Source organism: Bufo gargarizans, chromosome 3 (assembly GCF_014858855.1).
Source record: "Bufo gargarizans isolate SCDJY-AF-19 chromosome 3, ASM1485885v1, whole genome shotgun sequence".
NCBI classification, from domain to species: domain Eukaryota; kingdom Metazoa; phylum Chordata; class Amphibia; order Anura; family Bufonidae; genus Bufo; species Bufo gargarizans.
In genome coordinates, this window is record NC_058082.1 from 546,252,228 (window position 1) to 546,278,600 (window position 26,373).

At 41.3% G+C, this 26,373-nt stretch overlaps 1 protein-coding gene across 1 annotated transcript in view; it reads left to right on the forward strand.

The window, feature by feature from the left end:
• The first annotated feature begins 202 nt into the window (after positions 1–202).
• LOC122931770 (oocyte zinc finger protein XlCOF6-like) overlaps positions 203–26,373 on the forward strand; it is a 39,995-nt gene continuing 13,824 nt past the window's right edge. The window contains exon 1 of the mRNA XM_044285830.1: positions 203–1,261. Coding sequence (XP_044141765.1) covers positions 203–1,261 — 1,059 coding nt within the window. The remainder of the gene's footprint in view (positions 1,262–26,373) is intronic.

The following is a 26,373-nucleotide window of genomic DNA, read 5'->3' on the forward strand; positions in this document are numbered from 1 at the left end:
GCTACTCAAATAGTTCTTACACCTTTGCACTTTGTGATTTACTATGAAAATAAAATATCTCATCTTAAAAATATGATTGCTTTTTTCTAGGTGAAGACTGGGTGAGAGGCTTCCATAGACGTCTAATTTTACCTCCGTCTTATGAACGAGAAGATAATTAATCACAGATTGTCACTAGTAAATTAGAAATAAACTGGGTGAAATGTCTGCATGTTCTCAACATGGGAAACATTTTGAACATAAATCGTACCTTTATATGCGGAAGAGAATTCGTAAGGATGAAAGGTCATTTCCATGTTCAGAATGTGAGAAATTTTTTATTACAAATGCAGATCTTGTGGAACATCAGAGAATTCACACAGGAGAGAAGCCATATTCATGTCCAGAATGTGGGAAGAGTTTTAAGCTTAAGAAACATATTGTGAAACATCTGGAAACTCACACAGGAGAGAAGCCAAATTGCTGTTCAAAATGTGGAAAACAATTTGCCAAAAAATCTAATCTTGTTCAACATTTCAGAACCCACACAGGAGAGAAGCCATTTTCATGTGCAGAATGTGGGAAGGGTTTTAGTAACAAATCACATCTTAATGTACATCTGAGAACTCACACAGGAGAGAAACCGTTTTCATGTCCTGAATGTGGGAAACGGTTTACTAGAAAATCACATATTGATATACATCTGAGAACTCACACAGGAGAGAAGCCATATTCATGTACTGAATGTGAGAAGTGTTTTACTATGAAATCAAATCTTAATAAACATCAGAGAATTCACACAGGAGAGAAGCCATTTTCATGTCCTGAATGTGAGAAGTGTTTTAGTATGAAATCAATTCTTATTGAACATCAGAAAACTCACACAGGAGAGAAGCTATATTCATGTCCTGAATGTGGGAAATGTTTTATTGTGAAGTCACATCTTGATCGACACCAGAGAACTCACACAGGAGAGAAGCCATATTCATGTCCTGAATGTGGGAAATGTTTTAATGTGAAGTCACATCTTGATCGACACCAGAGAACTCACACAGGAGAGAAACCATATTCATGCCCTGAATGTGAGAAACGTTTTATTGAGAAATCAAATCTTGATCAACATCAGAGAATTCACACAGGAGAGAAGCCATATTCATGTCCTGAATGTAAGAAGTGTTTTACCGAGAAATCAAGTCTTGTTAAACATCTGAGAATTCACACAGGAGAGAAGCCATATTCATGTCCTGAATGTGATAAGTGTTTTACTGAGAAATCACATCTTGTTAGACATCAGAGTACTCACAAAGGACAGTAGCAAGTTTCATGTACCGAATGTGAGAAATGTTTTAACCAGAAATTAAGTCTTGTGAAACATCAGAGAAATCACACAGGAGACTGATAAATAGAATGTGGGAAATGTTTTAGGCTAGGGCTACACGACGACATTTGTCGCACCCATGTCACGCGGCAATTTTTATAATAATAGTCTATGGTGTCGCACTGCAACATGTGACATGCTGCAATGGCGACATGACAGTCGCAAAAAACCTATCCAAAATTGATTTTTCTGCGACTATTGCGTCACAGTATGTTGCATGTTGCATTGTGACGCCATAGACTATCAGTATAAAAATTGTGGTGTGACATCAATGCCTAAGTGTAGTTGTGCCCTATATGTTGCTTGACTTATTGTCGCGTGACACATGTCGCCGTATAACCCTAGCCTTAGTGATAAAACAAATCTTGTGAATCATCTAAGAATTAATGGGTAGGAATCAACGTGTCTAATGTCTAAAAAAAATAGCCATATATCAAATGGCACAGGAGAAAACTTATCTATTTTTTCTTTCAACATCTTATTTGTTTTATTGACTTCCTAAAAATGTACATATCGGGATTCCAGTTCATCTTCCATAAATAATAATTCGTTTTTAAATTGCTTCACCTTGTCTAATTGTATCTTATTTTCTTATTTGGCCTGTTCCAGCATTTCTGGTAAGGAAAACAGATATTCTATTATAGCTCTAGCGAAAGCAGAAATATCTAAAGTAGTATTGGTTTCTTTCACCTCCATGTCCAGAATGTCCGATATACAGGGCACATGACGAGAAGATCTCTGAACTGATGTTTTTACTGCTTTAACTGTAACAAAAATTACTAGTGTAAACATGTAATTAAAACTGCAGTTCACAAACATTCCACTAAAAATCTATCTGTGAACCGACCATTAAGGCAGTTTCATCCAGTGTTTTTATCTAATTATTCATTTTCTAAAGCATGTTGTTGGCGTTTTGAAATTTCATGGCAAAAAATAACTTTTGTCTAGAACTTTTGCTACAAAATAATAAAAAGGAGAATGTATACTACATTTTTTGTGATGCTTTCCTTAATTTTCACAGCTTTTTGAGTTAATGGTATTGTTTCTAGAATGTACAGATGTGTCCACACTTAACTACTCACTTATCTCAACATATCATGATATGTTTGTCACGAAATATCTTCCTCAACCAATTCAAGAATTGTAACTAAATTACCATATTTTTCGCTTTATAAGACACACTTTTTCCCCCCCAAAAGTGGGGGAGAATGGCCATGCGTCTTATAAAGCGAATACTTCGCTGACCGCTATGCTGCACAGCGCGGCCAGCGAAGTATCAGTGTGGCGGGAGGAGGCGGGGACACTCATGGCGGGGCTCGGTGCAGTGACTCTACTCTAATACACCGGGCCCCGCAACTGTTAAATACATTCAATCTGATCTTTATTTAATTGTATATGCCCTGACGGTACTTACTGTAGTACCGTAGGTATAGCATTAAAAAGGCGCAAACCGGCATCTCCTTCGGTCATGCGCCGCCTGCCGCAGCTCCCTCCTCATGCGCCGCCTTCCTGCTTATCTCACATTATGAATGAACAGGCAGGCGATGCATGACAGAGGGAGCTGGGGCAGGTGGCGCATGACCGAAGGAGATGCCGGTCTGCGCCGTCATAATGCTATACCTACGGTACTACAGTAAGTACCGTCAGAGCATATACAATTAAAAAAAGATCAGATTGAATGTATTTAATAGTTGCGGGGCCCGCTGTATTAGAGTAGAGTCACTGTACCGGGCCCCGCCATGAGTGTCCCCGCCTCCTCCCTCTACACTGATGCATCTGATGGGGGATCTGTAGATGACACTTATGGGGATCTGTGGATGACATAAGTGTCATCCACAGAGCCCTATAAGTATCATCCACTGATCCCCCCTCAGTGTAATCCACAGATCCCCCCTCAGTGTCATTCACAGATCCCCCTCAGTGTCATCCACAGATCCCCCATAACAGTGCATCATCCACCGATCCCCCCATAACAGTGTGCGTCATCCACAGATCCCCCCATAACAGTGTGCGTCATCCACAGATCCCCCATAACAGTGCGTCATCCACAGATCCCCCATAGCAGTGCGTCATCCACAGATCCCCCCCATAACAGTGCGTCATTCACATATCCCCCCATAACAGCGCGTCATCCACAGATCCCCATAATAGCGCGTCATTCACAGATCCCCATAACAGTGCGTCATCCACAGATCCCCCATAACAGTGTGTCATCCACAGATTCCCCATAACAGTGCGTCATCCACAGACCACCATTAGTTCAAAACCTACCAAAAGCACACCTTTTGGTTCAAAATATTTTTTTCTTATTTTCCTCCTCAAAAACCTAGGTGCGTCTTATCATCAGGTGCGTCTTATAAAGCGAAAAATACGGTAGTTACATTGCATACAGCTACTCGGGCAGCAGGTGGCGCATTGTGTCACTAGCTTACAGTGTATACCTGAACATCGAATCAAGACCTTGTAAAGTTTTATGAATTTACAACTGTAAAATTTATAATAGGCTTACATCACATTTTTGGTTTTATGTTTAATGTTGAATGTTGTTGTTAAATGTTGTTAAAAAAAAATACACATGTTTAATAGATCCCTCTATTTTATTATGCAATGATTGCTCTAATATTCGAACTGTGCCATTATTCATGACAAATCTATATTTTGTTTACTATGATTTAGATACACTTGGATGTATGTATATCGCAATGTATTTAATTTTATCATGTGTTATATAGTGTTGAGCGAGCATGCTCGGCCAAACTGCTGTTCGGCTCGAGCATCGCTATGCTCGGCACATTGCAGTGCTCGGCTGAATACTGCGGGTGCTCCAGTACAATTTAATACAAGGAAAGTCAATGGTAGACCCGAGCATCAAACCAGGCACAACCTGCTCTGAAGAAGAGAGGGTGTCTGGTTCACAAAAAAAGGTTAGAAATTGGTTAGCATCCCACAAGTAGCACATATACAATTTACCTAATACCACCCTTACACTGTCTTTCCCACTTAACTCTTTCCTTCTAAACACATTCACATTCCTCACACCCCATAATACTTCTTTCAAACTTGCCATAAACATCCACAGCACTCTTTCTCTCTCACCTTTAAATCCTAACCCAAACATCGTTACCTCAAAGGTCAAACACGTCACTCCAGTCAATTCTTTTTATAACTTTCCTAACTTCTTAAATAATTCTCTTGCATACAAACAATTCCAAAAAGATGTACTATGTTCTCCTTCCCTCTACATTCATGTCTTGGACAGTCCTCACTCCTTACAAGTCTTCTCTTCTTCTGGAATTCTCTCACTAGTAGCTCTCCATGTAACGTCTGCCACACTATCTCACTCTGCCTGTTTTTCATACCATTCATTTTCACCTTTTTCCATACCTTTTTCACATCACATCCTCTCACCTGATTTATATCACATTCAATTGTTGTCCCTCAATCATTCTTGTCACAATTTTTTTTATCCTTTAACACTCTAACCTCCTCGTCACACAACTCAAACTTTGTCAGAAGCTTCACAACCCATACATACTATTAAGGACTTTCAAAAGCAATTGGCTTACGCATCTCTTTTACCCCACTTTAATCTAAACAGATAATTCCCAAATAAATATCTGCACATACAGGCATACTTACTATCATTCTCAATAGCTCTCAGAATAATATTTATTATATTCACACCAAAATAAATTTCTACGTTTGGAAAACCCAAACCTCCCTTCTCTATCTTCTTTACTAAGACTTCTCTCCTTTCTCTCTCTGACCTAGAATTCCCAAAAAAAGACAAACAATATCCGATTTAGCTGTCTCACGCACATGTATCCCGGAGGGAAAAGATATGCTATGTACAACAAAATTGGCAATACTATACTCTTAATTACTAAAATCTTTCCAAAATAGACAAAACTACGCATTTTCAAAAAGTTTCTGTTTTTTCTCTACTCTTTCCTTCACATTATTCCAAATTTCACCCCAAGCACCTTAATTGGTCCAGTCACCACATTCACACCTATATGCACACTCAAGTCCCTACCTTCAAAACTTTTACACTCCCTTTTATCCCAATTCACTCTGAAAGCTGACGCTCGGCAAAAAATTTAAACAAATAACTTAACTCTTCTAATAGCACATTCAGAATTACATACAACACATATATCATCCATATAATTAGGGTTGAGCGAACCCAAACTGTAAAGATTGGGTTCGTACCGAACTTTAGGATTTTTGCACTTGGGACACGAACCCAAACTTTTCTGTAAAAGTTTGGGTTCGGTGATCGGCGAGTTAATGGAGCTTTTTGAAACGCTGCAGAGCAGTGAATCAACAAGCGTTTAACTTGTGTGCCCTTAGTAGCCATCACAGCCATGCCTACTAATGGCATGGCTGTGATTGGCCAGTGCAGAATGTGACCCAGCCTCTATATAAGCTGGAGTCACGTAGCGCTGCACATCAGTCTGCTGTGCTTAGTGTAGGGATAGTATACTGCTGCTGTGAGGGAGAGAATAGGACAGAATCTTTAATCTGAAGTGCTTGTTAACTCAGATATCTACCTAGATTTTGTTTTGTGGGTGCACTGCACAATCTTTTTACCCTGCCTTGAGCCCAGTGACCCAGAAAAATAACTTATATCCGTCTGTTAGTTAGGTGGGCGGCGGCGGCCATTTTATGCAAGTTTATGCACCAGCAGTTTATGCACTAGCACAGCATATGTGCATTTGTGACAGTCAAATAGAAGCTTGAAATACTGCAATTATAATCTGGGTTAAAAAAAATCAGCCATTTTTGGCAACCCTACATCTGTGGCCTTTGCAGCATTTGTGTAACGGTCACGTACACACACACACACAGAGGGAAGGATAGTGACCACTGCGCTCCACCCTCACCCCTGGCCCTGCCTACTTGCCTCACAAGTCCTGATGACAGGGGACAACTGGACGGCAGTCCCTAACTTAGGATATGTGCAGGAAGGACAGACAAGACAAATAACGGATAGTGAATGGACTGGGTCAAAACCAAGAGGACAACGCAGTACAGAGGGATAAGCAAAAAATGGTCAGGAGAAGCCAGGGTCATAAATACCAGGAGAGTCAAGAAGTACCAAAGGAGTCCGCAAAGAATAGTCAGGTGGAAGCCGAGGTCAAAATACCAGGAGGGATGCGCAGCACAGGAGGAGCAGGCAAAGGCTCGCCAGGGAACAGGATTAGGTAAGAATACAGGTATCCAACAAACGCCAGGAACCTAAATTAACAGGCAACCTGTGGCCAGCAGGCTGCCTGTATTTATAGTGGGGAGTGAGGGTCATGTGACGTGGCCAGCGTCACATGACCGACAGACCGACCAGTTGAGCACCGAGTGATCAGCTCGGCGCTCAAGGCAGACCTAGGAGCAGGGAGCCTCCCAGCTAGCAAAGCCGCCCTGGGAACGAGGTCAAACACAGATCCTCGCTCCCGAAGCTAAGCAGCATGTCTGCGGCTGATGGGAGACCGAGTGTGCCTTCGGCACCCCGTTACAATTTGCCTGTGTGAAATTTCAGCTTGAAATATTGCAATAATTTTTGGGTTTAACCACTTCAACCCCGCTAGCTGAAACCCCCTTCATGACCATACCACTTTTTACACTTCTGCACTACACTACTTTCACCATTTATCGCTCGGTCATGCAACTTACCACCCAAATGAATTTTACCTCCTTTTCTTCTCACTAATAGAGCTTTCATTTGGTGGTATTTCATTGCTGCTGACATTTTTACTTTTTTTGTTATTAATCAAAATTTAACGTTTTTTTGCAAAAAATGACATTTTTCACTTTCAGCTGTAAAATTTTGCAAAAAAAACGACATCCATATATACATTTTTTGCTAAATTTATTGTTCTACATGTCTTTGATAAAAAAAAAATGTTTGGGCAAAAAAAAAATGGTTTGGGTAAAAGTTATAGTGTTTACAAACTATGGTACAAAAATGTGAATTTCCGCTTTTTGAAGCAGCTCTGACTTTCTGAGCACCTGACATGTTTCCTGAGGTTCTACAATGCCCAAACAGTAGAAAAACCCCACAAATGACCCCATTTCGGAAAGTAGACACCCTAAGGTATTCGCTGATGGGCATAGTGAGTTCATAGAACTTTTTATTTTTTGTCACAAGTTAGCGGAAAATGATGATTTTTTTTTTCTTTTTTCCTTACAAAGTCTCATATTCCACTAACTTGCGACAAAAAATAAAAAATTCTAGGAACTCGCCATGCCCCTCACGAAATACCTTGGGGTGTCTTCTTTCCAAAATGGGGTCACTTGTGGGGTAGTTATACTGCCCTGGCAATTTAGGGGCCCAAATGTGTGAGAAGTACTTTGCAATCAAAATGTGTAAAAAATGGCCTGCGAAATCCGAAAGGTGCACTTTGGAATATGTGCCCCTTTGCCCACCTTGGCTGCAAAAAAGTGTCACACATCTGGTATCTCCGTACTCAGGAGAAGTTGGGGAATGTGTTTTGGGGTGTCATTTTACATATAACCATGCTGGGTGAGAGAAATATCTTGGCAAAATAAAACTTTTCCAATTTTTTTATACAAAGTTGGCATTTGACCAAGATATTTTTCTCACCCGGCATGGGTATATGTAAAATGACACCCCAAAACACATTCCCCAACTTCTCCTGAGTACGGCGATACCAGATGTGTGACACTTTTTTGCAGCCAAGGTGGGCAAAGGGGCCCAAATTCCTTTTAGGAGGGCATTTTTAGACATTTGGATCCCAGACTTCTTCTCACACTTTAGGGCCCCTAAAAAGCCAGGGCAGTATAAATACCCCACATGTGACCCCATTTTGGAAATAAGACACCCCAAGGTATTCAATGAGGGGCATGGCGAGTTCATAGAAAAAAATTTTTGGGCACAAGTTAGCGGAAATTGATATATATTTTTTTTCTCACAAAGTCTCCCTTTCCGCTAACTTGGGATAAAAATGTAAATCTTTCATGGAATCAATATGCCCCTCACGGAATACCTTGGGATGTCTTCTTTCCGAAATGGGGTCACATGTGGGGTATTTATACTGCCCTGGCATTTTAGGGGCCCTAAAGCATGAGAAGAAGTCTGGAATATAAATGTCTAAAAAATGTTACGCATTTGGATTCCGTGAGGGGTATGGTGAGTTCATGTGAGATTTTATTTTTTGACACAAGTTAGTGGAATATGAGACTTTGTAAGAAAAAAATAAAATAAAAAAAAATTCCGCTAACTTGGGCCAAAAAAATGTCTGAATGGAGCCTTACGGGGGGGGGGGGGGGTGATCAATGACAGGGGGGTGATCAATGACAGGGGGGTGATCACCCATATAGACTCCCTGATCACCCCCCTGTAAGGCTCCATTCAGACGTCCGTATGATTTTTACGGATCCACTGATACATGGATCGGATCCGCAAAACACATACGGACGTCTGAATGGAGCCTTACAGGGGGGTGATCAATGACAGGGGGGTGATCAATGACAGGGAAGTGATCAGGAAGTCTATATGCGTGATCACCCCCTTGTCATTGATCACCCCCCTGTAAGGCTCCATTCAGACGTCCGTATGCGTTTTGCGGATCCGATCCATGTATCAGTGGATCCGTAAAAATCATACGGACGTCTGAATGGAGCCTTACAGGGGGGTGATCAATGACAGGGGGGTGATCAGGGAATCTATATGGTGATCACCTCCCTGTCATTGATCACCCCCCTGTAAGGCTGCATTCAGACGTCCGTATGTGTTTTGCGGATCCGATCTATGTATCCATGGATCCGTAAAAATCATACGGACGTCTGAATGGAGCCTTACAGGGGGGTGATCAATGACAGGGGGGTGATCAATGACAGGGAAGTGATCAGGAAGTCTATATGCGTGATCACCCCCTTGTCATTGATCACCCCCCTGTAAGGCTCCATTCAGATGTCCGTATGTGTTTTGCGGATCCGATCCATGTATCAGTGGATCCGTAAAAATCATACGGACGTCTGAATGGAACCTTACAGGGGGGTGATCAATGACAGGGGGGTGATCAATGACAGGGAAGTGATGAGGAAGTCTATATGCGTGATCACCCCCTTGTCATTGATCACCCCCCTGTAAGGCTCCATTCAGACGTCCGTATGTGTTTTGCGGATCCGATCCATGTATCCGTAAAAATCATACGGACGTCTCAATGGAGCCTTACAGGGGGGTGATCAATGACAGGGGGGGGGGGGTGATCAATGACAGGGAAGTGATCAGGAAGTCTATATGCGTGATCACCCCCTTGTCATTGATCACCCCCCTGTAAGGCTCCATTCAGACGTCCGTATGTGTTTTGCGGATCCGATCCATGTATCCGTGGATCCGTAAAAATCATACGGACCTCTGAATGGAGCCTTACAGAGGGGTGATCAATGACAGGGGGGTGATCAATGACAGGGGGGTGATTAGGGAGTCTATATGGGGTGATCAGTGGTTCATAAAGGGTTAATAAGTGACAGGGGGGGGGGTGTAGTGTAGTGTGGTGTTTGGTGCGACTTTACTGAGCTGCCTGTGTCCTCTGGTGGTCGATCCTAACAAAAGGGACCACCAGAGGACCAGGTAGCAGGTATATTAGACGCTGTTATCAAAACAGCGTCTAATATACCTGTTAGGGGTTAAAAAAAATCACATCTCCATCTCGCCGCTGGCAGGCTGGAGATCCACTCGCTTACCTTCCGTTCCTGTGAGCGCGCGCGCCTGTGTGCGCGCGTTCACAGGAAATCTCGGCTATCGCGAGATGACGCGCCGATGCGTCCAGGAGGAGTAAATCAACCACCTCCCGGATGCATCGGTGCGTTAGGCGGTCGGGAGGTGGTTAAAAAAACACCCATTTTAGGCAATACCCTCCATCTGGGGCCTATGCTGCATTAGTCAGTGTGCAATTTTTGGGCAAAATACTAAATTTTACAGCCCTTGCTGCATCTGTCAGTGTGAAATTCAAGCTTTATATACTGCTGTCATATTCTGTTATAAAAAAAAAAACATTCAGGGCAAAATACTAATTTTATGGCGTTTGCTGCATCTGTCATTGTAAAATACAGGCTTGAAATACAGCAATCATTTTCTGGTTTCAAAAAAGCACCCATTTTTGGCAATACCCTCCATCTTGGGCCTAAGCAGGTTTTGTCAGTGTAAAATTTAAGCTTGAAATATTTCAATAATTTTCTGGGTTTAAAAAAACACCCATTTTCGGCAAAGTACCTAATATTGCAGCCTTTGCTGCATCTGTCAGTGTGAAATACACACGTTAGATACTGTTGTTCTATTCTGTTATTAAAAAAACATCCATTTTGGGCAAGATCCTAAATTTGAGAAATATGAGGAGAGCTTCAAATAAGGGACGTGGCCCCGGTCGTGGTGCTGCTGGTGGAGCTCCTGTTGCAGGGAAAGGACATGGTCGATCTGTGCCAGCTACACGCACAAGTGAAACACCTTCCTCAGGTGCGAATAGGCGACAGAGTCTTCAGTGGTATTTGGTCGGGCCTAATGCGGCTCTACGAATGATGATGCCAGAACAAGTACAGACGATAGTAGATTGTTGGAAGAACGAGTGAAACGTTTTCAAGAAATCTACAGTACGTCCAGTTGCCTTGATTTATTCTTTACAGATAGATAGTAGATTGGGTTGCTGACAGTGCCTCCAGTTCCTTTACATTGTCTCCCACCTAGTCTCCTGCTGAAAGATTAGAGTTGGCACCTGTAGCCGATGTCCATCAGTCTTTCACCTCACCCCCTTGCAAATCAGCCAAGCAGTCTGAGTCCCAAGTCATGCAGCAGTCTCTTCTGCTTTTTTTTTTTTTTAAACTCTTTTATTGAGCAGAATCAGAATGTACATAAACATGGATACATTTTAAAGGTGGAGTCAACAGGTCTCCAATGAGAACATTGAGCTTACAATGGATAGATTATCATAAGATATAAGGTCAACAAGTCACATTTTAAGTTTGGTCTAAAAGGCAAAAAATATGCATTCAAGATAATAGATCTAAGGTGTCTTAGTCAAGGGTCTGAGGCGGACTAGGTGTAGTATCTCCGAAAGCTGCGACATAGGAAAGATGGGAAAAAGCATAATCAACAGCCTCACGAGCAAGTAGCTCAGGTATTGATAGGGTTATTTAGTATTTTGAGAGCATTAGGTCTTGTATCCTCTGAAGGATTTCCATCCCTTCCATGTCTTATCAAAAGTATGATGTGATCTCATCTCCCAGGCAGATAGCTCTTTGAGTCTGTAAATCTGGTCTATTTTAAGGTAGCATTGTTCAATGGATGGGACTTCCGAGGACAACCATAGGGTCGGAATCAGGAGTTTGGCTGCACTTAGTAAGTACTTAAACAGTCTCAGGTTAGAGGATTGTGGTCCTTGGGGGAATAAACCCAGGAGGGTGGTTTCGGGAGAGGGGGGAAATGTGGTTCCACATATTCGGTTTCCAATTTAAAAAATTTCCTCCCACCACTGCAATATTCTAGGGCAGCTCCACCAAATATGAAAGTATGTACCCCTATCCATCGAGCATCTCCAACACAGGTCTGACGCCGAAGTGGTGTAAAGACAGGTCTTGTCAGGGGTTTTATACCACCTCGTGGTTATTTTGTATCCGTTCTCCTGAATCTTCACACACCTTGACGCTAAATGTGGGGAGATGTAGATACTTTGAATCTCGTCCCTATGAAAGGTTTTGTTTAAATCTTTTCCCCAAAGGCGGATAAAAGCAGGAACTAGCAAGTTTGGGGGGTTTCTCAATTTTTTGTAGAGTTGGGAAATGCCAACACTACAAAATGGATTTTGTAGGTTTGGGAGGCAAGGCTCTCAAACCATGTAAGGGGCCTAATTAAAGTGTCTAGTTGTCCATGTTGAGCCATATATGCTCTAAGAAAATAGATCAGATTGAAGCGTGTGCGGGCAACATCTAAGAGTTTATACATTTTGTCTACGGAAACTAGAACTCCATCCTGGTAAAGATCTATAATCTTCATTTCTGCAAGTTTAACATTAGGTGGAATGCTGTCCCTTAAGGCCTGGGGGGTCAAATTGAATACATCTGTTACATTTGGCCCATTTGGCCCATTTGGCCCAGCAAGAAGGCTTTAAATGAGGACCCAAGTAAAGTCTACTCTATTGCAACCCACCATTTGTGTGGGGGGCACCTCAACCAATCTACTACTCTCGCCAGAAGGACCGCTCTGCCATATAGTTTGGGATCAGGTAGTGATATTCCTCCTTTCTCTTTTGGATAGGATAAGGCCTTATATGACATCCTCGCTTTCTTCCCAGACCAAATGAAGGATCTAAAAGAGAGTGCAGGGTGGCATAATAGGTAGAGGGTATCACAATTGGAAATGTTTGTTGAAGGTAGGTCAGTTTAGGTATGATTAAAGACATCAGGATATTTTTTCTCCCAAACCATGAAAGGACAGGGATATCCAATAAAGTGAGATCAGCCGTAATTTTCTTTAAGAGAGGGAGGTAATTTAAGTTAAAGAGCTGGTTTGGGTCAGTGCAGATCTTTACTCCTAAGTACGTTAAATGAGGGGAGGACCAATTGAAAGGTGAATTTTGTTCTAGATGCCTTTTTAGAGTATTTGAGATACCAGTGGAGATTATAAGTGATTTATTATGGTTGATTTTGAGGTTAGAGTGGGAGCCGAAAATTTCTAGGTGTTTATAAATCTTGGGGAGTGCTGTAGCTGGGTTGCTCACCATTATCAACATGTCATCAGCAAACGCGGCTATTTTGTGTTGTTGGTCTCCCAAAGTTATCCCCTGGATATCCCTGTCCAACCTAACGGTCTGCAAAAAAGGCTCTAATGTCAGAACAAAGAGGAGGGGCGACAGGGGGCAACCTTGTCGGGTGCTATTACTTATCTGGAATGAGGCTGACAAGGTGTCATTGACCGTTATGGAGGCCGAGGCATTCAAATACATGGCTTTAATTGCCTGGACAAAGGTATTAGGAAAATTGCTAGAGCGTAAGACTGAGTATATAAAAGGACCAACTGACCCTATCAAAGGCCTTCTCAGCATCTGTGCTGAGAAGAATCAAGGGCAGGGCACGCTTTTTGATGTGATATAGGATGTTAAGCACTCTGGCAGTGTTATCCTTGCCTTTTCTGTTCTTAACAAAACCTACTTGGTCCCTACGGATCAGGGTCGGAAGGATCTTTGCCAGTCTGTTACCTAGTAATTTAGCTAAGAGCTTTAGATCTCTGTTGAAGAGGGTAAATGGGTCTAAAGTTGGAGAAAATAGTGTGATCTTTTCCTTCTTTTGGGATCAATGTAATATGGGCTTTGGTCATATCTCTGGTTAGAGGAGTACCCTGCAGAGTAGCGTTGAAAATAGGTAATAGGTGGGGAATTAGTACCTCATGGAAGGTAGTGTAATAAGGGATAGATAGTCCATCAGGGCCTGGGCATTTACCCTTGGGGGAATTTCTAATGACTCCCAGGAGTTCCTCTGGTGTGAAGGGGGTAGAGAGCTTCTGCCTGTCTTGTTCTGTTAGCTTCGGGAGATCTAAGCCTTCTAAGAAGGGCTTATGTAAAGGGGCAGCTTCTGGGACTTCAGTGGCCTGATGTAAGAGATGTAGGTTGTAAAGGGATTCGTAGAAGTCTCTAAAAAGGGAGGCTATTCGGGCAGAGTCAAATGTCAAGGGACCCTCTGGGGTTTTCCTTTTGTGAACATAGTTATTAAGTTTCCTACTCTTAAGCCTTTGCATCATGAATCTGGAAGCCTTATTACCATGCGCAAAGATCTTCTGTTGGGAGTGCAGAAAATACTTTGCAGATGATGCGTTTAGAAGATTTTTAAGAGAGGCCCTGCAAGCAGATAACTCTTCTAAATGGGATTGGAGTAGAGAGCTTTTGTGCACGCTTTCTAGAAACCGTATTTTCTCGTGTAAGTCATCTATCTGCCTCATTCTCTCTTTTTTAATATGGGCACCCAGACTTATGCAATGACTCCTGATGAAAGCCTTATGAGTAGTGATGAGCGGCAGGGGCAATATTCGAATTTGCGATATTTCGCGAATATTTGGGCGAATATTCGCCATATATTCAAGAATTCGCGAATTCATGATCTCCAGGCATTATTTTCTTGATTGTGAAAATTTGCATAAAATTTGCATGCAAAAAATCGAATATTCGCAATTACGAATATTTTTTGCGATATTCAAAATATTCACGAATTCTCGAAGTGCTGATATTCGCGATTAAAATTCGAAATTCGAATATTCGTGATCAACACTACTTATGAGCATCCCATATTGTTTGCGGTGTGACATCTGAAGTGCAATTAGGTGACAAAATAGTCCTCCAAGAGGCGCTTTAGACGGGATTTAGTGTCCAAAAGGCCCAATAGCTGTTCATTTAAGCGCCAATTTCTAGTAGGACAGCGATTTGGAGGGGTCGAGATGTTTATAAAGATCGGAGCGTGGTCTGATATGACAATGGACCCTATATCAGCTCTGAAACAATGTTGGAGATGCTCTAGACAGAAATAGATGGTCTAAACGCTGGTATGAGCCGTGTACCTGGGAGAAGAAGGTGTAATCCCTAGCGTTGGGTCGTAGTGTACGCAAACATCTATAAGATGATTTCTGGCCAAGTAATGTAGTAGAGAGCGGAGGGCTTTCTGAGACTGGGCTGATCTATGTGAAGAGGAGTCTAGAAACGGGTTCAGGATTAGATTGAAATCCCCTCCAAGGACGACAATTCCTTCTTTAAAAGAGTATATCACAGCCAAAAAATTGTGAATTTCACCAGACAATGTAACAGACAAAATAGTGAAATTTATTAACCTGTCCACTAGGTAGAGCAGGGGTATATCACAGCCAAAAATTTGTGAATTTTACCTGTCAATGTAACAGACAAATTAGTGAAATGTATTAACCTGTCCACTAGGTAGAGCAGGGGTATATCACAGCCAAAAATTGGTGAATTTCACCCGACAATGTAACAGACAAATTTGTGAAATTTATTAACCTGTCTACTAGGTAGAGCAGTGGTATATCATAGCCAAAAATGTGTGAATTTCACCCGACAATGTAACAGACAAAATAGTGAAATTTTTTAACCTGTCCACTAGGTAGAGCAGGGGTATATCACAGCCAAAATTGGCCAATTTTATCCGACAATGTACCAGACAAATTAGTGAAATTTATTAACCTGTCCACTAGGTAGAGCAGGGGTATATCACAGTCAAAATTTGTGAATTTTATCCGACAATGTACCAGACAAATTAGTGAAATTTATTAACCTGTCCACTAGGTAAAGCAGGGGTATATCACAGCCAGAAATTGGTGAATTTTACCCGACAATGTAACAGACAAAATAGTAAAATTTATTAACCTGTCCACTAGGTAGAGCAGGGGTATATCACAGCCAAAAATTAGTGAATTTCACCTGACAATGTAACAGACAAATTAGTGAAATTTATTAACCTGTCCACTAGGTAGAGCAAGGGTATATCACAGCCAAAAATTGGTGAATTTAACCCGACAATGTAACAGACAAATTTGTGAAAATTATTAACCTGTCTACTAGATGGAGCAAGGGTTTATAACAGCCAATAATTGGTGAATTTCACCCGAGGATGTAACAGACAAATTAGTGAAATTTATTAACCTGTCCACTATTTAGAGCAGGGTTATATCACAGCCAAAAATTGGTGAATTTCACCTGACAATGTAACAGACAAATTAGTGAAATGTATTAACCTGTCCACTAGGTAGAGCAGGAGTATATCATATCCAAAAATTGGTGAAATTCACCGTCCACTAGGTAGAGCAGGGGTATATCACAGCAAAATATTGGTGAATTTCACACGACAATGTAAAAGACAAATTAGTGAAATTTATTAACCTGTCCACTAGGTATAGCAAGGGTATAGCATAGCCAAAAATTGGTGAATTTCACCCGACAATGTAACAGACAAAATAGTGAAATTTATTAACCTGTCTACTAGGTAGAGCAGTGGTATATCACAGCCAAAAATTTGTGAATTTCACCTGTCAATATAACAGACAAATTAGTGAAATTTATTAACCTGTCCACCAGGTATAGCAGGGGTATATATAACAGTCTCTCTAACGCTTGTATTTCACTGTGATAAATGCAGCAAAGGCTGCAAATTTAGTATCTTGCCCAAAATGGGTGTTTTTTTTAATAACAGAATATAACAGCAGTTTCGAACGCTTGTATTTCACTGTGACATATGCAGCAAAGGCCCTAGATGTAGGGTATTGCCAAAAATAGGTGTTTTTTTAGACCCAGAATATTATTGCATTATTTCAAGCTTGTATTTCACTGTGACAAATGCAGCAAAGGCCGCAGATGTAGGGTATTACCAAAAATGTGTGTGTTTTTAAACCCAGAATATTATTGCAGTATTTTAAGCTTGTATTTCACAGTGACAAATGCAGCAAAGGCCCCAGATGTAGGGTATTGCCAAAAATAGGTGTTTTTTTAAACCCAGAATATTATTGCAGTATTTCAAGCTTGTAAAATTGTGCACTGCACCAACAAAACAAAATCGCTGTAGATCGCTGAGTTATGCTACATGCACACGACCGTGCTGTTTTTTGCGGTCCGCAAACCGCAGATCCGCAAAACACGGAAGCCGCCCGCGTGTCTTCCGCAATTTGTGGAACGGAACAGGCGGCCCATTGTAGACATGCCTATTCTTGTCCGCAAAATGGACAAGAATAGGACAGGCTATATTTTTTTTGCGGGGCCACGGAATGGTGCAACGGATGCGGACAGCATATTTTGCGGCCCCATTGAAGTGAATGGGTCCGCATCCGAGCCGCAAAAACGGCGGTTTTGATGCGGACCAAAACAACGGTCGTGTGCATGAGGCCTTAACAAGCACTTCTGATAAAAGATTCTTTCCTATTCTTTACCTCACAACAGCAGTATCCTATCCCTACACTAATCAGAGAAGAGTGACGTGCAGCGCTACGTGACTCCAGCTTATATAGAGGCTGGGTCACATGCTGCACTGGCCAATCACAGCCTTGCCATTAGTAGGCATGGCTGTGATGGCTTCTAAGGGCACACGAGTTAAATGCTTGTTGATTGGCTGCTCTGCAGCCTTTCAAAAAGTGCTATTAACTCGCCGAACACCGAACCCAAACTTTTACTGAAAAGTTTGGGTTTTGGCGCGGGGTTCAAAAATTCTAAAGTACGTTGCGAACCTGAACTTTACAGTTCGGGTTCGCTTGCCCTAATGACAACTTTATATGAGTATTTTTTTAAAGGTGTCAGGCCTTTACTTTTCAGTTGAAACTAGCCTTAGACGGTCACTGGATAACAATTTTACTGCAGGCCAGTGGAGTACAGACCCCTAAAAGTATACATTCACCACACAGAAAAAAACAAGTGTTTGTTTGACTTTGAGATTAAGACAAAATGGGATGAAGTTAAAATGGTTTTGGAAATACGAGGCTTCCTCCCAGTTACTGCTTTGTGGGAAATGATAGATATGAAGCTGGTTTATCACAGTCTGCTGATTTCTGGAAGAAACAGGGCATAGTATTAATTATATTAATGGACGAACATCGGCCGGGATGTTTCGCAAACGTGAATACGCATTCGCGATCAAATGTTCGCGAACTGAACGCGGCACGGCAGCATGCGGCGAGAGGCAGCTGGACTAAAAGTACGACATGCAGTACTTTTAGTCTAGCTGCCTCTCGCCCCGTGCGCTGCTGTGCTGCCGCCAGAACTCCGCCCCCTCCCCCATTATAGTCAATGGGGACGGAGCGGCAGTCCGGGGGCACACGTGAACTAGCGGCATGACAAATCCGACAGGCTGTTCACCCGCCGGAACAGCCTGACGGACTCCTCTGCCGCTAGTATGAAACTAGCCTTAGACGGTCACTGGATAACAATTTTACTGCAGGCCAGTGGAGTGCAGACTCCTAAAAGTATACATTCACCGCACAGAAAAGAACAAGTGATTATGTGGCTGGAGGTACATTAGACGATCAGTGGATAACAATTTTACTGCAGGCCAGTGGAGTTCACATTCACCGCGCAGAAAAAAAACTATTGTTTGTTTGACTTTGTGATTGAGACAAAATGGGATAAGGTTAAGATGTTACTAGCAGTTCCCAATTTTTCACTTTCGCAAGGGGTAACAGGACAAAATTCACCCCAGGTTATGTTCCCCATTTTCTCCCTATTTAGGAAACACACTATATATATATATATATGTATATATATATATTATATAAAAAGTCTACACACCTTTAATGTGATCTATAAACTGTACAACTCAATTGAAAAACAAACAAATCTTTTAGGTGGAGGGAAGAAAAAATATAAAAATAAAATAATATGGTTGCATAAGTGTGCAAACCCTTAAACTAATACTTTGTTGAAGCTCCTTTTGATTTTATTACAGCACTCGTCTTTTTGGGTATGAGTCTATCAGCATGGCACATTTTGAATTGGCAAGATTTGCCTACTCTTCTTTGCAAAACACTCCAAATCTGTCAGATTGCGAGGGCATCTCCTGTGCACAGCCCTCTTCAGATCACCCCACAGATTTTCAATCGGATTTAGGTCTGGGCTCTGGCTGGGCCATTCCAAAACTTTAATCTACTTCTGGTGAAGCCATTCCTTTGTTGATTTGGATGTATGCTTTGGGTCGTTGTCATGCTATAAGATGAAGTTCCTCTTCATGTTCAGCTTTCTAGCAGAAGCCTGAAGGTTTTGTGCCAATATTGACTGTGGGGATGGTGTTCTTTTGGTGATGTGCAGTGTTATTTTTGCGCCAAACATATCTTTTGGAATTATGGCCAAAAAGTTCAACCTTGGTTTCATCAGACCAAAGCACCTTTTCCCACATGCTTTTGGGAGACTTTAGATGAGTTTTTGCAAAATGTAGCCTGGCTTGGATGTTTTTCTTCGTAAGAAAGGGCTTTCATCTTGCCACTCTACCCCATAGTCCAGACATATGAAGAATACGGGAGATTGTTGTCACATGTACCACACAGCCAGTACTTGCCAGATATTCGTGCAGCTCCTTTAATGTTGCTGTAGGCCTCTTGGTAGCCTCCCAGACCAGTTTTCTTCTCGTCTTTTCATAAAATTTGGAGGGACGTCCAGTTCTTGGTAATGTCACTGCTGTGCCATATTTTCTCTACTTTATGATGACTGTCTTCACTGTGTTCCATGGTATATCTAATGCCTTGGAAATACTTTTGTACCCTTCCTCTGACTGATATCTTTTAACAGTGAGATCTCTCTGATGCTTTGGAAGCTCTCTGTGGACCATGTCTTTTGCTCTGGGGTGCGACTAAGAAAATTTCAGGAAAGACCAACTAGAGCAGCTGAACTTTATTTGGGGTTAATCAGAGGCACTTTAAATGATGGCAGGTGTATGCAGAATCCTATTTAACATGATTTTGAATGTGATTGCTTAATTCTGAACACAGCTACATCCCCAGTTATAAGAGGGTGTGTACACTTATGCAACCATATTATTATTATTATTTTTTTGTTTTCTTCCCTCCACCTAAAAGATTTCAGTTTGTTTTTCAATTGAGTTGTACAGTTTATAGGTCACATTAAAGGTGGAAAAAGTTCTGAAAGGATTTATCTTTGTCTCATTTTTTTTTACATCACAGAAACCTGACATTTTAACAGGGGTGTGTACACTTTTTATATCCACTGTATATATATATATATATATATATATATACAGTATAGAGAGAAAATGGGGAAGGTAAACTGGGGTGCATTTTGTCCTGTTACCCCTTGTGAAAGTGAAAAATTGGGAACTGCTGATCGGTCAAAATGCTCACTACACACCTTAAATTATTCAATATACATGTTATGGATACAGTATTTACATATTTACCCTCCTGGCGGGGGCTGGTGACATCCTCCTCCTCATCAGGACATGTTGGGGGGGAAACCAGGTCCTGGGAGGGTCCGGCTTCTTCAGCCTCCAACTCAACCATTTTGCCAATGTCAGGTGGGGGTGGCACATGCATGCTTAGAGGGTCCAGCCTGCTCTCCGTCCTCCTCCTCGGAGACCACCACCACCTCCAGATTGTCTGTCTGCGGAATGCCTGTGGCGGACGGAGGGAACGGGAACACCTGTCATCACACAATGTTCAGAATTTAGAAAAACAAGTCAGAACTCATAACAAATGCAAATTAAGTGAGGGATGTATCTAAAGTAATGACGGACGGGGGCTTTTACTGGAATACAGAATGATGATTGCAGTTTATGTACTGTCAGACAGTGACAGGTAGAGTGCGCTTCTTCTTGACGCTGACATCGACCTGTAAGGCTAAATTCATACTTGAATTATTTGGTCAATTTTGGCCCTGTGACAAAAAAATTATCGAACCGGACGAATTGAATTTTTGAAAAATTCACTCATCTCTATTTACAAGCTATAGCCATTGTGTGGCATTCCATTACTAGAGTTGAGAATAGACTTCCAATATCACTAAAGAATGCTCCAATCGATATCTGTGAAATTGCAGTTTCTGCTTTGTCTCTGTCTGAATGGATTAACTCTGGGATACTTTCTACAGTCATGTGAAAAAATTAGGACACCCTTTGAAAGCATGTGGTTTTTTGTAACATTTTTAATAAAAGGTTATTTCATCTCCGTTTCAACAATACAGAGAGATTAAAGTAATCCAACTAAACAAAGAAAACTGAAGAAAAGTCTTTTCAAGATCTTCTGTAAATGTCATTCTACAAAAATGCCTATTCTAACTGAGGAAAAAGATAGGACACCCTTGCCCCTAATAGCGAGTGTTACCTCCTTTGGCTGAAATAACTGCAGTGAGACAGTTCTTGTAGCCATCTACCAGTCTTCGACATCGGTCTGAGGAAATTTTACCCCACTCCTCAATGCAGAACTTTTTCAGCTGTGAGATGTTTGAGGGGTTTCTTTCACGTACAGCCCTTTTCAAGTCACCCCACAGCATCTCAATGGGATTCAAATCTGGACTTTGACTTGGCCATTCCAGGACTCTCCATTTCTTCTTTTTCAGCCAATCTTTGGTTGATTTACTAGTATGTTTTGGGTCATTGTCATGTTGCATGGTCCAGTTCCGCTTCAGCTTTAATTTTCTAACTGATGGTCTCACATGTTCTTCAAGCACCTTCTGATACACAGTAGAATTCATCGTGGATTCTATGATGGTGAGCTGACCAGGTCCTGCTGCAGCAAAGCAGCCCCAAACCATGACACTTCCACCTCCATGCTTCACAGTTGGTATGAGGTTCTTTTCTTGGAATGCTGTGTTTGGTTTACGCCAAACATGTCCTCTGCTGTTGTGTCCAAATAATTAAATTTTGGACTCATCTGTCCAAAGAACATTATTCCAGAAGTCCTGGTCTTTGTCAACTTTATCTCTGGCAAATGTCAGTCTGGCCTCGATGTTTCTCTTGGAAAGCAAAGGTTTCCTCCTTGCACACCTCCCATGCAAGTTAAACTTGTACAGTCTCTTTCTGATTGTAGAGGCATGTACTTCTACATCAACAGTAGCCAGAGCCTGCTGTAGTTCTCGAGATGACACTTTAGGGTTTTTGGAGACCTCTTTTAGCATCTTGCGGTCTGCTCTTGGGGTGAACTTGCTGGGGCGACCAGTCCTGGGCATGTTGGCAGTTGTTTTGAAAGCCCTCCACTTGTAGACTATCTTCCGGACAGTGGAATGGCTGATTTCAAAATCTTTTGAGATCTTTTTAAATCCCTTCCCAGACTCATAGGCTGCTACAATCTTTTTTCTGAAGTCCTCTGACAGCTCTTTTGCTCTCACCATGGTGCTCACTCTCACTTCAACAGTCAGAAGCACACCAAACTAAATGTCTGAGGTTTAAATAGGGCAAGCCTCATTCAACATGCAGAGTAACGATCTACTAATTATGTGCACCTGGTGTGATATACCTGTGTGAGATCTGAGCCAATTTAAGAGGGAATACATGTGAGGGTGTCCTATCTTTTTCCTCAGTTAGAATAGGCATTTTTGTAGAATGACATTTACAGAAGATCTTGAAAAGACCTTTCTTCAGTTTTCTTTGTTTAGTTGGATTACTTTAATCTCTCTGTATTGTTGAAACGGAGATGAAATAACCTTTTATTAAAAATGTTACAAAAAACCACATGCTTTCAAAGGGTGTCCTAATTTTTTCACATGACTGTATATCACAACTTTGGCCTAACCATTCTTTCACAGATTTCACATATTTAAGAGAAAAGTTCCACATTTCAAACAAGGATTTCTATACATTTCCACAAATACAGCATTTATTACTTTCCCAAAGGAACTTTGTTTCCTCTTGGTCAACCTTAGAGTTACATGACTGATCCCTCAGACAGAGGCATATCGAATGGATATCTATTACTAAAAATTACCACAACCAATCCTCTTTTACATATTAAAGATATTTGGAATGCAAATCTCAATGTACAGGTATCAGACAATAAATAGAAAGAGGCCTTCACCTCTATTTCCAAACTCACTAAATGTGTAGGTCATGTGGAAAGCTCTAGGAAAATATTATACAGGTGTTATAATACTTCTCATTCATCAATAAGATTTCCATGATTTTCCCACAAGCTGCTGGAGATATAACTCTCAATGGGATCTTACTTCACTATGTGGTGGGAATGTCCAGCAATTGTGGCCCTATGGTCTTATGTATTTAAATTACTACTAACCTATACAAAATTACAATTCCGATGAAACCTGATCTTGCCCTTTTGTCTATTGGCATTGTGCTTCATGGTAACAAATCGATTTAACCTGAAATAGTGTAAAAAAAAACAAATAGAATCATACTTACCTGATCCATATGCTCATGACGGGCCATCCACCGCTATCTTGCTTGAAAATCTTGCACTAAATCCTGTGATTCGCTCATCACTAATTGTAATGTTCATCGAAATCTCACGTACATTGTGTCCTATTAATACTACACCTTCAACTCCACCCCTCGAGATTCTGAAAGGTATATTCCTGGTGTGATCACAACCTTATATTCTTTTTTTACTGTAATGTAACTACAGATTGTGATTATATTTTTAATTATGTTATGTAAATGTAATAAAAACTGTTATTCAAAAAAAGATTCAAATATAGAGGTTCAACTAGCTGAAAAGACATAGTTTGTTGGGGGTATAGAAAACGGTGGAGGAAATTTGAAGAAGACATTAAAGAAGCCAGGAAATGCTGCCATAACATGGATCATATTTCCTACACAGAAGAAAAAAAAATGTAGCCTAAGGCCTTATGCAATTTGCGGTCCCTAAATGCATGGACAACATCTGTGTGGCGGCCGGGACGTATCATCTTGAATGGGTCCGTGATACGGAGGCACTGAAAGAAACACCATGGAAGTACTCCGTGGAGTTCTGTGCTTCCGTTCTGCACCGCAGCTCTGGATTGCGGACCCATTCAAGTGAATGGGTCCGCATCCGTGATGCGAGGAGCACATGGCTGGTGCCCGCATATTGCGGATGAGTACATTAGGCCTAAAAGTAAGGTTGCACAGACAGAGCAGATAACTTTTAAGTTTGACTTTTGCTCTTTTTTCACCAACCCTAAGGCCTCATGCACATGACCGTTGTTTCATTCCGTGTCCGTTGTTCCATTTTTCGTGATTTTCTGCGGACCTATTGACTTTCAATGGGTCCATTGAAAACGTGACTAATGCACTGTTTGTCATCCGCGTCCGTGATCCGTGGTTCCAGTCCGTCAAAAAAATATAACCTGTCCTATTTTTTTCATGGAAAACGGTTCCCGGGCCCATTCAAGTCAATGGGTCAGTGAAAAAACACGGAGTCACACAAGATTGTCATCTGCGTCCGCGTTTTTTTCCCTATCATTTGCATGGCAAACTTGACTTTTTTTTACTTTCCTTCTTGTCTGGTGATCCTCCAAAAATAAAGGAAGACACACGGAAACAAAAACGGAAACGGATCACGGAACAACGGAACCCCATTTTGCGGAACCGAACACAACAACGGTCGTGTGCATGAGGCCTTACAGTGTTATCTGGGTGAAGAAAATTTGCATCTGAATGACTGGAGTAGTAGTCATTGTGAGGCTAATGTCCAGGTGAGGATCTCTCACTATTGTTGTGTGGACAATCACACGTCTCTGTGAATGTGGTAGACGATACACAAGGCGCGGCCTCATCTACACATTCTTGTGTGTCAATGTTTGAATATTTGTGAAACTTTTTTATTACATTTGTCTCAATGACATTAAGTTTATTTTTTATTTATTAGATAGATCACATAAATAAATGATGCAGCCTAGTTTGGTATATAAGGACAGAAAAATCCCAAATAAATCTAAAAAAACATCCTGCACAATGTAATAAATGAATATGCGAATGTACATTATCTAAAGAAAAATCACAGTATCACAATAGATGCACGCATTACATATGAACTTAGCCCGCTTTCTGTAAAAAATAGAGAAGGAGGTCCAGCTTCCAAAAAAGATGATGTTCTTTGTTCCAATACAAGCAAAATTTTAAAAAATCCAACATAGTGGACAGGTCTACGCGTTTCGGATACTCTAATACTAATCCTTATTCATGACAAGTTTGTTACTGAATGGCTAAGATCTTAAATAGCTAAGTTCCTGACAATCACTGATGATTGCGATCAGCAAGAATGAACATACAAAGTCACGCCTCCTGTTGAAATGCCAAGTGAAAGTGAAAGTAAAAAGTTGGATGCATCAAAGATAATGTTAACTCTAAAAATACAGTATGAAAAGGAATCAGTAGTGCAGGATTAGATCGAGTTTGCGGTTTAATCCTGTTGGGACACGGGAGCCCATGCAAACAATCCAATAGGACTTCCTATTAATGAGTTCTTGTTTGTAGTCCCCACCTCTGGTGGGAGGATTAACTCTTTCCAGAGCTTGAACCTGGAGACCTGTGGTATTGCCCTGATGAAAAACCGCGAAGTGAAGACTGGCTGCTGAGACATTTCTCACTTTTGTATGTGGAATGTCCGAGAGATGTTTACAAATTCTCACTTTTAAGCTATTTGTAGTACAGCCAACATAGTGAAGACTGCATATAGAACAGGTAATGCAGGAAACCACATAGCCAGTGTTGCAATTAACATATTGGTTAATATTAAAGGTATTATGCGTAGCTGTAGAATAAATAGAGGAACCCATTTTTATGTAATTGCAGCATGTACAAATGTGGTGGCCGCATTTAAATGTACCCTTATGTTTTAACGAAGTACATTTATCTTTAGTGTTTTTTTTCACTGTCAGAAAAAAGGCTGGGACTGATTTTTTGTGCTATGGGGGGCGCAGGGCGAGCAATGCATCTAACACCAGCCGAGATGATGTCAGACCACTGCTCGTCACAATTTAAAACAGATAAATGTTTTCTGACGATGCCACAAATTTGTGGAAATTCTGTGCTGTAGTTGGTGATAAACAAAGGGACATTTTGTACAGTTGTGTTCTGTTGCCTGTTCTGACGTATTTTTTGATCATGTCGTGTTGTCTCCGGAAAAAACAGTTTGTCTCTGGATTTTTTGGACGTGCTTGCCTTGGCAAGATTCAGGGTCCAAGGGGGATATTTAAGCTCCATGAGTCTCTTGACTACAAGCTCCATCTCCATTTTAAATGTATCCTCTCTGGAACAATTCCGCTTGGCCCCAATAAATTCTAATTTTGGAATATTGTGGAGCACATGCGGAGGATGACAGGATGTAGCCATGAGAGTGGTATTACCAGCCATATCCTTGCGGAACGTGCTGGAATAAACCTGTTGTGCGACATGATCACCCTCCAAAGACAGATCGAGAAAGGCAATGGCGGGAGTGCCATGTAGAATAGTGAACTTCAAATGACATAGATTATTATTGAGAAAGGTCCCAAAAGAGGGCACGGCCGCCGAATCGCCCGACCATACAAACAGCAGGTCCTCAATATAACAGCCGTCCCATCTCAGGGAGCCACTCCAAGGATTGTTCG